The 14340-nt window shown below is 32.2% G+C and overlaps 1 protein-coding gene across 1 annotated transcript in view; it reads right to left on the bottom strand.

Annotated features, from left to right (window-relative positions):
• Positions 1–14340, bottom strand: part of 14-3-3epsilon (tyrosine 3-monooxygenase/tryptophan 5-monooxygenase activation protein epsilon) — a 51899-nt gene that overhangs the window by 1282 nt on the left and 36277 nt on the right. The window contains exons 2-5 of the mRNA XM_088230465.1: positions 8693–8847; positions 4623–4778; positions 1299–1457; positions 36–216 (exon numbers count right to left, since the gene is read on the bottom strand). Coding sequence (XP_088086591.1) covers positions 36–216; positions 1299–1457; positions 4623–4778; positions 8693–8847 — 651 coding nt within the window. The remainder of the gene's footprint in view (positions 1–35; positions 217–1298; positions 1458–4622; positions 4779–8692; positions 8848–14340) is intronic.

The following is a 14340-nucleotide window of genomic DNA, read 5'->3' as shown; positions in this document are numbered from 1 at the left end:
GGCGCGACCATCTCCACACCCCGCAATCTACTCACCGTCTCCTTGCATGTCCGAGGTCCACAGCGTGAGGTTGTCCCTGAGCAGCTGCATGATGAGAGTGGAGTCTTTGTAACTTTCTTCCGAGAGCGTGTCCAGTTCCGCGATGGCGTCGTCGAATGCGGCCTTCGCTAGCCGACACGCTCGGTCGGGGCTGTTTAAGATCTCATAGTAAAATACCTGAAACATAATTATATAACACGTCATTTTATCAACTTGTTAATAATACAGAGTTTCTATAAATGGATTTGCAATATATGAGAGAATGGATACAGAGTTGAAATTAACTTATGAGAGAAAGCTCGATCCCATACGAGATTAAGACAAAATCCATCAACCGTGCGCATTTCTACATCAAATACGTCTGGAATGAACGGAACCGCAATAATGCATGCATTTGAGAGAAAATTACATTATTTATGGACATTGTCTGTTTATACAATTCATAGGGATAGATATTACAATGTAAGAACAGTAAAATACATTAAAAAATAATAAAAGAAGCATTTGGACTATTTATTTAGTGCTCGTTAAATCATTTATGCTTAGAACGTCGTAGTATTAGCACTTAACACAATACCAGGGGCGGTATTCTGAACGCTAAAGAGCGCGTAGAAAATGCATGTTTAGCACGTATTTACGTACTAAATACACGCTAACAGAGCGATCTCTTTCAATTTCAATTTCCAACCAGCCCAGGGCCCCGAGAGTTATCTTTAACTGTCTATCTATAAAGTAAAGTTGATATTTATGGACAAAAATGTGTTTGTATTTGAAAATTTAAAGTATCTATCTTCATTGGTAATCTGTAAATGAACATGCATGGAAAAAAAAATCTATGCATATTTTTATCTATTTTTTAATCAGATCAAATTGAAGATAACTGTTACCTTTCCATTGTAATACGAGCCTGGATCAAACTTGACCTGCCAAAGCAATTTTCAGGCAGTATTTAAATGCTTTTACTAATGAAATAGCATTCATAAACTCAAAGCAAACATTTTTGTAATTCAGTAAACAAAAATCCCATTCTTAGTGTAGTCAACAGTTTTCCAATAATCTCGGTAATATTTTGCAATGTCTTCAATCAACAAAACAAAGCCGAAATTTTTTGTTGCATTTATGCATAAATGGAAACCGAGCTAAGCAGTTGTGAATTGCGAGGTATTGTATTTTTTTCAATGAATTATTGTGAATTGTTGTAAAAAGGTCAGGATGCAATCTGATTACATAATATTGCCGGGTGGATTAATAATACTCACGGAGAAGTTGAGGGCAAGTCCAAGCCGGATGGGGTGGGTGGGGGGGAGCTCTGTCATGGCGGTCTCGCTGGCGGCTTTGTACGCCACGAGGGAATTTTCTGCTGCTTCCTTCCTGTCGTTGCCCGTCGCAAACTCTGCTAGGTAACGGTGGTAGTCTCCCTAGAAATTTATCATTGGGTTATAATATTTTGAAATGGATCAAATTTGGCTTTAAACTGGCCAGCTATCTAGCTAGCTACAAACAAATGCATCAAGTTTTTTTTTAAGAATACCTAGTTGACAACACTTTGAAAAAAGAAGAGATTGTGTTTAGAGCCATAGGAGCTTAAGCGACATTTGACATCAATATAATCAGAGTATGTAGTTGGATGCGCTAGGCAAGCTAAAGAGCCAATATTAAAGCTGAGAACTAAGTGAACAAACAAAATAATCTGAATAGCTAAATTAATGTTTCACAAAATAATTATGCCAGAAAAACATTAGAGCCAAATTTGTATGAGCCATTTTGCCAAAAACTATTTAAATGTCACTTAAGTTCCTTTGGCCTCAGCGCCTCATATATTGAAATAATTTTAAACAAAATGCTAATATCAATTATTTGAAAATGGAAATCGCAGAATTTATGCGATAATTTTTATTAAAATGTTTAAAATTGAAGATTTTAATTTACCCAAAACGAGTTTCTCAGAACATTCTTATAGATAAGTGTTTATAACTTATATTAATCATCTTAATTATGGCCAATGTGGCGTGGTTTGTAGGATATACTATCTTAAACCAATAAATACCTCACTAAAAATGTGAGTACATACATAATTTAATTTATTTGAATCGCTCATAGGTTTACAAAAAATAATGTTTTGTCGCAATAAACAATATTGAACATAGCACAATAGGGTGGGCTGATAATTTTTTTCTTCCAAATTTTGAAATAAAAGGGGTCTAAAAAGTTGCCTTTTGGATAACTCCGAATGCAAAAAAAAATAAAAAAAAATATTTGATACTACTTTTGGCCCTCAACCAGAGCTTGAAGTATTCGAAGAAAAAAAAATTTGCGCACCAGCTATCATTTCATATTTAAGTAAGAAAATCAGTCAAATTAAATTTCATAATGTGCATTAAACCTTATTAAATAAGCATTTAAGGGCGTGAGTTGCACATTGTTTTGCACAACTTTTTAGACCCCTTTCACTTTGATGTCTAAAAAATAAAAAACATCATACATCATAGGCCCACTCTATTGCGCAAGTACTTAAATTTTATAATTTCAAGTTGTTTTATTTTCATTGAAAAAGTGTGTTTGTACATTTTGGAAACAATTTTAATACATATTTTATGCAAATAATTATTTCAAAGAGTGATTTCATTGTCTAGAGTTAGAAAATATGTTTGGAAATTCATTTCTCGTGAGTCAAGGTATATTGAAATATGCTATTATAATGATATTCAATAATTTTTACATGAAAAGGGTAATCAAACTGTAGGAAAATAATGATAAAATATACAAAAGAATACGAGATTTGCTTCATGGATAATATTCGACAAAGGTTGGGATGTATTTTGGAAATAAAAGCTGTGTAATACTTAAAATCCACTTATTAGGAATAACCAGTGAGATGGATCTATTGCTTGTGCAACGCCTTCGAGACCAGTATTAATAAATTGCAATGAACTTCCTCAATAATTTTCACTAATTTAAATAATACCCTCGTATATCGACATGCGCTATGTAAAGTGCTCATCTGCAATCTATTACTTATAACTATTACATACTTTGCTGTAGAGAACTTAAAAGTTTTTATTAAATTTTGAATCCGAATCTTTTGATTATGTGTCTTTATATACATATTTTGTTTTTTTTTTTATGTTAAAAGATAATGATCATAATAATGACATAAAGAGGTTTAGTAATTATACTGATTACAGAAATGTAATACATAAGCAATGAGTTTACTTAACCTTTTAAATGTCAATTAGTTCACTTCACCTGCAATGGGCTCATACTTCAACTAATTCATATTTTCAACCTTTCAATTTAATTGCATGAATTTTTAGACATACAATCAATTAAAGTGAATAAAAAATAAATCATCTCATAATTCATAACACTTAAGTTAAGTATTATAATATGTTTTGAGAAGTCAAAATAGTTAGCAGAAGAGTGTTAGTTTGTATTTTGATTGTGTTAGAGATACTCTCTTAGTAATCCGTGGCTCGATTATCCGCCGTTATTTTTACTAGTTAAACGCATAAAATCAGGCTCTATTTTTTGCCAGTATTTTTACGTCAAATTCAGTATTCTGTCACATGCTATTGAAAACTCAGAACTAACGCAAACGTTTCACAAGAATGGATAACGAAAGTACTGAGAAATGTGCGCCTCTTCTTACTGACGACGAGCTCATAAATATAACAAGAGGCTGGGATTCCGAGGATGAAGACAATAATTTATTGTCAACAGACAACAGCAAACATAATCAAATCCACACACAGATGATTCCGCAGTGAAAACTATATTTATTAAAAATTTTATCATACTTTGTAAGCAGATATGTACTATGATCTGCTGTTTTCATTAATTGAACGCTTGCCCGGTTTTTAGGGTGGCGAATTACTGAGAGTTTACCGTATATGAGTTATGAATTGACTTACGAAACTAAGGCTAAACACGCTAAGGGTCAAAAATGAAAATAATTGAAAAACTATAAAATTTTTGTAAAACATTATTTCAATATGAAATGATTATATAAATTGATAATTAATTTATTATGGATGAAGAACATATTTATTAATTGATTTTGTTCCGAGTCTAAAAATATCTTTGGCCTCATCTCGGTAATGAGCATAATGGTGTAGCTGATGTGTAGACAACAACATCGTCCAGCAACACAAAACTATCATTTTAAGTTTTTACCCCAGTTCGATAATACTTTAATTTTTTTAAGAAAACTTTATTTTATTGGTTTTGAAATTCTTTTTAAAATATTTTTCTAAATTTATCTTTTAAATGTTCATACTTGAGTTGGTACTTATTTGACATAAATTTATACAAATGTAAATCTCACTGAAGTGGTGTATATACTTCATATTATAGGAAATAATTCAGTCTCTCATCCTCATCAATAAAGGTTTCAGCTCTTTAACTTCACAAAATCAACAGATGGAATTTTGATGAAACACGGATGCTCAAAGATAGGCAGAATGATAAATGTTACATTTGTAAGCCACTTGAATCAGTCAATGGCAGGTCATAGACCAGTAAACCCATAATACATTACTATATGTTGTGTTACGTGAAGTGTAATGGTGGGTTTGAGAACTTACCTTCATTTTATAATAGAAAACTTTAGATTCGCCACTAGTTGCACATGGAATGAGGTGGTTATCCAATACACCGAGGATATCGGAGCATATGTCTCTAAGTTCTTTTTCCACTTGACTACGGTAAGCTCGGATCATTGATAGTTTTTCTTCAGCGCCCTAGAATAGATTTATTACATTTTGTAAAAAAATATGATTTAATATTTGTTCGTGCATATTATATACAACTATTCCATATACCTTTACATATTTAAATAGCCCTTTTCACCATGACGATTTTTTATAAATATCGGAGATTTAGATTTAATTATAAAATGTAAAAATATTTATCAAAATCAGTTTTATCCCATGACAAACAAACTTATTGTAATTTTGTATGTTTACGGTGAACTAGTGTATTTTTCTGATAAAAGAAAAGGCTTTAAAAATGTAAGTTATGGATTATTGATGGTACAAATGTATGCACTTTGTTTTACAGGGATTCTTCCGAAGTAAACCATAGCTTTTGCTGAAATATAAGCAATGTTAATCAGAACACAAATGGTTATTTGTTTATTCATTTCAATTTACATTAGTTGCACATTCACTAAACTGAGGCTGTGCCTGGGTTAATCCATAGTAATTAACAACAAAAAATATAAAGAGAGAAAATACTTGCAAGATACAATATTGAATACTTGAAAAAATTATAAAAATATATATAATACATATTATGGAGTTACGAACATCAACCCGTATACAAAAAAAAAAAGAATCAGTCAAACCAATAGAATATCGTCGGTCGGCGTGCATTACCGCCGCCAATCTACTAAATCAACTTTTTCCGGGAGACAGTAAACTGTTTTTAAAATCAAATCTAACACTTTATTTACTCCAATCCGCAGCACCATTCTTCTTTGGAAAGCTCGCCTACTATTGGTTCCACACGTACCGTATGATTAGGAAACATCCAATAACAGTTAAAACTCCCCCATATGGTAATATATTTTTTACGCGGTTTTAGGTGGTAATACACGCTGACCAATGATATAACACAAAAACATAATTGTAATAATAATTGAAATATGAAGTGAAAAATAATGTAACAAAATTATTGTTTATATGATTTTAAATAATTAAATGGAACATCAAAATGTATACAGGAAATAAGGATAAGGAAGGAGAGCAATAAAGAATACAATCAATTATTTAATTTAATGAATTGACAAGTTGTATGTAATATTATTAAAAATGAAAATAGTTATTTGATATTTAATTAATTGAATTAATATGATAATCATAAAATATCTATTTATGTGTAGACATTTTATATACTAACACGCAAGTAAATATTTCTATAAAACTGAACATAAACATAATCTACCAGTTTCGAGACGTACCTGTTTCTTACCACTATCTAATTAGTGTCTCGACTGAGACAGGTAGACAAAGAAAGGTCAGTAAATGGTTATGTACAAATATTGACTAACATAAATTGAAATGTTTGACAACAAAGTTAATGCTTCAACTATTAAAAAAATAAAAAATCAGTTCATACTTTAACGATACTATATAGTATAATATAATATTTACAACACATTAATAAACAGAGTTCAAAGTTCTATATTTTATACGACGGTCAGTCAAAAACAAATGCTTCCTTTTTTTTCCACTTAAATAAAGTTAGTTATGTAAAAAATTTGAATTTGGCATTATTCCTCAAACCCTATCTCAAAAAAAATATTACTCAATCGTAATATAAACTAGAGAATCTGGAATAATCATGTAATAATGAGCATCATAAAAGATAATCTTATCTTGAGAATTCAATGTCAAGAATAATATAATAAATAATTTGTTAATATTTTATTTGCATATGCAGAATGTCCCATTGATAATTATATTAATAACTTTATTAGAGAAAGCAAGTGTGCATTCCATATTTCCAATTGAAGGATTTTATATCAGTAACTACTATTTTTAGAAACAACTGAACAAATAAGACATGTCAAATTGAAAACCTGCCAAAATGGATAATCACGTACCCACTGTCAAGGTAATGTCAGTTATAGTTGACATACTTTCCAAAATTATACGATTTACAATACTAATATTGCATACATAATGACAGTTGCTTTTGTTTTTTAAGGGCTACATATACAGTGTCATTTCAATACGCCGCGAGTGCATTACTTAGCCTGTGCACTTACATTCAATCAGTCTCATACTTAATGGGACAGTATATTCAAATTTATTTATTTGCTTTGAAAACCAGAAATGAAATATAAAATATTTTTAATATTTTCTGCAATAACTTTGTGTATCATTTTAAATTTAATTTGGAGTAATAAAACTTATACTTTGTTTTTTGATACACTCACTTTATTTTTACCAACTAGTTTCGGTAACCAACTGTTACCTTCTTCGGGGTATTTTTATAACTAAACATACATAAAAGAAACAGTGAACAAATTAGTGGGTGTCGATAAGGATAAGGGAGGGGGTAATTGTGTTTAAGGTGGGGGATTACTCCAAATTTGATTGAAATATAAAATGGTTATTTTTTAAATTATAAAATTGATTCTAACATTCACAAGATAGAAGGGGGGGTTATTCTTAATAAATTCTAGAAAGGACAAAATATTTTTTTTTTAAGTTTCAGGACGGGAGGGATTCGAGTGAGAAACTACTCGATGGTTTTTCAAATATTTGAGTCAGTTTATTTCAATATTTTTTTTTTCATGTCCTTCAAATGATTTTTCATTGTTTGTCCTTTTATATGTTGATATGCCATGTATTTATATGTTTATGTATCATGTTTTTGTTCTGTATAATAATTATGACGATATGTATATTGTTAGTGTTAAACATATATTCATATCAACTCGGCACAGGACTTTGGTTCTGCGGAGTTGGGATTTGTGTCTCGATAAATGTTACATAAATATGTATATTGTGAATAAAAAATAAAAAAGTGTTGAATATTTAAAAAAAAAAAGAAAAAAAAAAGACATTTTCATCTATTTACTATGTCCAGTCCAGGCAGGTGAAGAATAGAGTTCCACATGTGAAAAAAACCAGGGCCTGTGTCACAATCTGAAGTTTTTAAGAACTTTATAGACAATGAGAAATTTCAGCAATTTTTTTAATGTATTGTATTGCGTCCCGCTAATGGTGAATCGGCTTCCCGGAAACCAGAAATCTATCACAACACTCTATCATTGATTGATTCGGAATAATTTGTGTTATAGTTTGAAGTAATTTATTAATAATATAATTTTTTCATCCATTTTTGAGAAACTTTGCCATACAATCAAATTAAATGCTCTAATATTTACCCCGTGTAAGAAAACATTTTATCTAATTTCCCATAGCACCGAACTTTGTCATTGGAGAGAACTCTGTTAACTTCCCATTGAATACGGGCCAAGAGAACCCTGGGTGAGCATTTCCAACTCGATAGCTCAGGATCTCGGGTAAAAGTACTGAAGAAGTGGAGATAACTCCACAGTTTTACCCGACAGTGGCCATCGAGTCAAAAACACACGTCCAGGATTCTGGATTTATTTCACACATAGAACTGTATTCTTCATTTGCCCGGACACAGAAATACAAATATGTTGAAAATTAAATCAGTATGTAAATTAACATGGATTTTATTATTAGTACATCTTAAAAGGTTTTTTTATTTTTTATTTCAAACTATAAGAGTTACACTATTTTACCTCGCTTATAATGTGTACAGGGTTTAGATTTGCTTCGTAGCAATTATTTTTCCTTAGTTTACTGAATTATTCCCTAAAAAAAACCATGTTAGGTTAGTTTTGATACTGAATAAGTTGCTAGCCTAAAGCAACAGTGAGATATCTCTTTAGTAGATTATGAATACTTTATTTCCACATAGGTAGAACTATCTGACTTCAACATTTTATTATTTAAAAACATTATTTTTCAAATTTATTAACATATCCGCATATGTATCTCAAAATAGAAATTTCTGGTTTATCTCACTGGTGCTTCGGGCTAGCGATATGCAGATCAGGCGAGATGTTTCGGCTGCGGCCTATTTCGAATTATGTAGACAGTTTGTTTACCTTGTTTTCTTCCTTTTGCTCGATGGAGGATATTATTCTCCAGGAGGCTCGACGGGCGCCGATGACGTTTTTGTACGCCACTGACAAGAGATTCCTCTCCTCTACTGTCAGCTCCAGGTCCAAAGACGCCACCTTCTTCATCGCTTCGACCATCTCTGCAACAAGAAAAGGCGATCGTTATAGCGGGGTTCGATCAAACATACTCGTTACAAATTATCTAGTCGATAAAATAAAAATGCAATTGTACGAGGAAGGTTAGTGAAGTACGGAAAATAGGATTTTAAAATGAATTTAGATATTACCCTTGAGGATGTCTTCTTTTCAAAAACTTTAAAACTTCTTTATTTGTGGAACTTATAAAATAACGCAAAGGGAAAACATTAAGAAAATACTACACCACGACACGCGGACTAAGTGAGAAAATAAAAACTTGCGTCTGGCGGGAATTGAAGCCACGGTGCTAGTTTTACAGTTGGCCGACTATCCAACTGTGACAAGAGGTCTGTCTTTTACGTGTTCGTGACATTTTTAAGAACCTATTAAATTGAATAGAAAATAAAGTCATAATATCACGATACATTGATTAGAAATAATAATGATTGCCACTATTTAATGCTATTCAGTACAGCGCAAGTGTTTTACAGTACACATAACTATCCTTAATTATTACATTCAGCTAAAGAAGGGTTTGTAAAATATTTTTCACCTAAAATTCACAACTATAATAAAAAATATATATATTTCAACAAATTGAGGAAAAGTAAATACTTTAACAAAGTCAGAATGGTGGAGATCACATAGGGCCTTACTTATAAACCTGTTATAAAGTTACGCCTAGGCATAGTGGTAGAATAAGGATCGTATTACTATAAGTAGGCAGCCTAATGATAAGTCATAAGCCCTGTAAACGCCTAGTTTTCTATATTTCCTTCTCAAAAATGTTTCCCCCTTAATAAACCTCCATTCTATTGGAATTTAGTTCCCATACTTTTTTTAAAGGAATAACCCGATAAACCTCCGTTTTAAAGGCGTGTCAGCAGTCAGAAAATTGAGAATACGAAAAGAAATTATGAATACACCACAACACCCAGACCAATTGATAAAAAAATCGTAATTGAATATTCATTCTTCCAACTAGTGGGAAGTGAACCCGCGATGCCAGTTTCACGGTTGTCCGCCTAACAACTGCGCCTACCGAGCAATGTATTTATCAATAGGTATCTTTGCAAATGTTTATTTCTTGAATGTGGGATGGACAAAAAAAAAGGATTCAGAGGATTAAGCAATAAATCAAATACAGTAACCAAATAAGATTAAAACTGTATTGATAATTATATCGGTAAATTTATTGTTTTTGTAATTTAGATAATATAAATATAAATCTCCACCAACAAGCTACAGAAAGGAGCTTGGGGGGATTTTAGTTTTAGTAAAAATAAGAATATTAAATGTTAAAAGCGTAAAAATGTATGTTAATATTAATCAAATAAAATATATGCCAGGATAGACGTGTGTGGCGGTCCATTCTTTCTGCCAACCCCTACCGGGAAATGGCGTGATGGTAGTAGTAATAAAATAATTTTAAAAAATAAATAAAAAAAAAAATTTAAAAAAAAAAAAAAAAAAATATGTATAAATTTAAAATCACTTTTTTTGATGCTTAAATTTTATAAAATGAAACTGTTAAATCTGTAATGTTTTAGACGAGTTCAAATAATTATTATGCATCATTTAACATTTTATTATGCATCATTTAACTTTGATATGAACAGCCACCGGTTTTAAAAGAAAAAAATCTTGGGTCAAATAATTTATATATGAATGTCATGAATTCCTTATTTTCAATTATGTGCCACTATCGGATACGTTTATACATATTCTTCCAAAAAGGCATTTGAGAGAGTGAACTAATGAACAACTCACCAATGATAGGGTTTTATTTTCAAACAGGCAGTGGTTCAGTTAATTTTGTGATTGGGGGGGGAGAAGTCATAATATTACTAGGCATAATAATAGCTGAGTTACAGTTTGAATCCATTTAAAAAAAAAACATGAATGTGTGGTAATGCTATAAATATTAAATTATGAAAATCGAATCATTTTAATAATAATATTTTAAATGAATACTTTTTGTATGTAGTGAAGCTGCTAGGAATATTTTCTTGCTATTTTTACTTATTTTATACTTATTTTGTTATATTTTGTATTGCATGTACTTTAATTACTGAACTGAGCTGAATAAGTAATAATTATTACATAATTTTATTTGTGCAGGATGCTTCATTATCAGCATATTGGTATATTTTCTAATCTAGCACTTGAATTATAATATAAAACACACAAATGAATGCAATCATCGACGACATTTTAATAAATCGCTATATTTCAGTTAGAAACAAAACTTTTTAAAAGATATTTCGAATATTTTTTTGGAACCCTGGGATCAATTAGATTTTTGAGATGAAACCCTAAGATGGTAAAATTCCAGTTTAGTCTCCAAAGATTTGGACACACTCATTGGAAATAATACATCATTTGTCGTACTAATGCCAATTGCTGTCATTACTGACTGTAACTACCGTAAAAACAACAGAGCCGAGAGAATTCTGAAAAAAACATTAAAATATTTTTTTTATATAACAGTTTCCGAAATTTGGAATTGAACGATTCTGAAATAGAGACGTAAATGTTCTTGAAAAAAAGAAAAAAAAAAAACTCCGCGGAAAAATTCTGCCGACCAAAACGTATTTTTTTTAGTGAAAGCTCCCCTCCACATACGCAAAAACCGTTTTAAAGACCAACGGTCGTCCTATCGGTTTCGCTCCTACTAAAAAACATTTTTTGCCGAATATCAAGTACCTTTATTTATTTACAATTGCATAAACTCTACTGCTTTTATTGTGAGTTTGACAAATTTACGGAGGGCTTATGTCGAATATTGCCATTTTTCCTAATGAATAAATTGCAATTACGCAAACAGTAGCAATACTGTTCATTCACTCGCTGATCGTTATATTTGAATTGTTAGATGTAAAAGATGAATAATTACGCGAATTTTCATTACAAGGCGCCAGTAATTCAGGAAATTTTCGCGCGCGCGATAATTTGACGTAGGCGTAGAAGTTGGAGTACGTTAATCACCGCTGGTGGCCGGTGCTGACCGGTGCTGACCGGTGCTGACCGGTGCTGGCCGGTGCTGACCAGTGTGAATGCCGAAAGGTTGGCACAATCCAACCGCGACGCTAACGGGGTCATTTTTTCTAATAATCGCTGTAAATAAGTTTGCTTGGCGCCTGAAGTCGCACGTGTATTCCGCTGCCGCCAACAGTGAATTTATATCAAACAATTGACGACATAAATTAATGTTTATGTTGAAAATTTTCAATAAATCTGTGGCTTGAATCTAAAAGGGCCCCAATGTCGTAAATCGCGATATTACGGGAGAGTAATTTTTCAGCGTTTTATGGCGTTATAGTGAACGAATTGTTTGACGTTTTTGAAACGAATATGATTTTTAAAAAAAATAAAAATCACCACCACACGTATGTGTACCATCATACACATAAAATCTACACAATGTTGGCAAGGTAAATGTGAAATCTAACACTGGCCCTTTTAAATCCAAGCCACAGAAATATTCGCCATTTCTACAACAATTATTAAAATTAATTTTTAAAAACGTAGCATTGATCCCATTTTAAATATTAAAAAGTATTGAAATTTAAGAGGTTTTATTGTCTCCCCGGGACAACTTTATTCAGATACGAGATTCAAAAATGAATTTGGACAATTTATAATCAACAATTTAAAAAAATATATATTATCATTATTCGTTTATTAATAAAGTTACAAAAAATACAAGGGATTAAAAAATTCAGCTGCGCAATTATTGTATAAGAGATAAGACACGCTTTGCAAACGGTGCTTTATAGATAATATCAATCGTATCTTCCATAGCCACCAGGCGACTTAGATAAAAATAAAATGTCCGTTTACAAAAATAGATACGCGTCGGATTCGGACGGGCTATAAATAAATCTAATACATTGCGAGTTATTTGGCTACACATTCATACATCAATGACACGTGTATGATATGACAAGATCATTCCTCTCTGGCAGGGAGTGAAGGAGGCGCTTAGACCAGCAGTTCACTGTGCACAGTTTACACGAGACGAGAGAGATTGACGCCAGATACTATCGCCCCATTAGCAAGCGGAATAAACAATAACACGGAAAGAAAGATCTACAAAACACGAATTTGAACATTTTTCGGCACTCGGCCGATTAAGGACGACTGTTCGGGAGCTCGTTTAGAAAACGGATTTGGTAATGCGAGCAAAACTGTTACTTTCAAATTAAACGGCGGAAGCCAGCGGTATTTTGCCGTTTTTTCCTCGAATCAGATAATCGCGATTCGATGTCGGCTGTTGAGAAACCCATGCGAACGTCATGGCAAAGATAGGGCGTTTTTACAAATCGGGAATAACGTTGAAAATATATTGAATATAAAGAACGGATTTTTACGATTCTAATGATAGAACTATCAATGTATTAATTAAAAAAAACTAATTTTCATTCATAATTCTCCGTTCGTAGTTCGCAGTTGGAGTCACGTTCTTTTGGCGTCACACGTCATGACCGCCGAGTGCGCTTCTAACATTGGGTACAAGTGTGGCGCGGTAACGTAATACCTGCCGTTTGTCCCATAGGGGGCGCCAAACGTTTCGCTTTCGGGCAATTCAAAATATGCTTATTTTAAACCATCGTAGAAAATTTATGCGACGTCGCACGGAAGAAATAATAGTACTGTTTCCATCATATTTTTTGGTTTATTTAAAATCAATAATAATTTTTAAAATGTTCAAAGACCCTAATCCGTAGCTCTTAAGACATCGGTTATATTTTTCGGGTAGATAAGAAGGAAGACGCATTGCTAACAATGATTATTAACCAAGTCCGGCCATACCATTATCAGTAGACAGTTTTTGACAACTCCCACAAACTACACATAAAAGCAAGCGAAGAAAATAGAATGAATATTTTACGTCCAGATAATTTGTGTTAATAATAGATTAGTTTCATATACAATATGGACTAGTTTTGCGTCAGCTAATAAATAAGTCGAAACAAATAATATTTCGCTCTGACACGAAGGTCGCATAATGAAGAGAACAAACCGTGGAAATTTAATACAAATGAATGCGGTTAAATGTGTAAAATATAAGAACATTTTTAGATCTGGCGGGGAGAAGGAATGTTCGCGATGCAACCGACTGCAACTGTCCGGCGCGGCATCGTGCGCGAGTATTTGGCAACAGACGGCGTTGCACGTTATCCAACTTCCATCTAACAGGAGGAAGATTGTTTTATGCGCATGCAATTAAACAAAAAAAACTATTCAATGAGGAAGTTCAGTGCTACGGAAAATTATATATGTATATTTTTTCTGACATGCGTAAAACATTAGAACATTTAATTGTACGGCGAAGTTTCTTGAAAACGTCGGAAAAAGAATGAACAACGTCACAAGTTCTTAAGAATCAACCAATAATATGTAGTGATAGATTTCCGGTTTCCGGAGAGCCAGCTCAGCATCAGCATAACTCTCTGACTAGAACTTGTGACATCACAGGCAGAGAAATTTAA

Source organism: Micrasema longulum, unplaced genomic scaffold, assembly GCF_059751315.1.
Source record: "Micrasema longulum isolate JH-2025_06_02 unplaced genomic scaffold, ASM5975131v1 h1tg000769l, whole genome shotgun sequence".
NCBI lineage: Eukaryota > Metazoa > Arthropoda > Insecta > Trichoptera > Brachycentridae > Micrasema > Micrasema longulum.
This window is presented reverse-complemented; position numbering and strand designations above follow the sequence as displayed.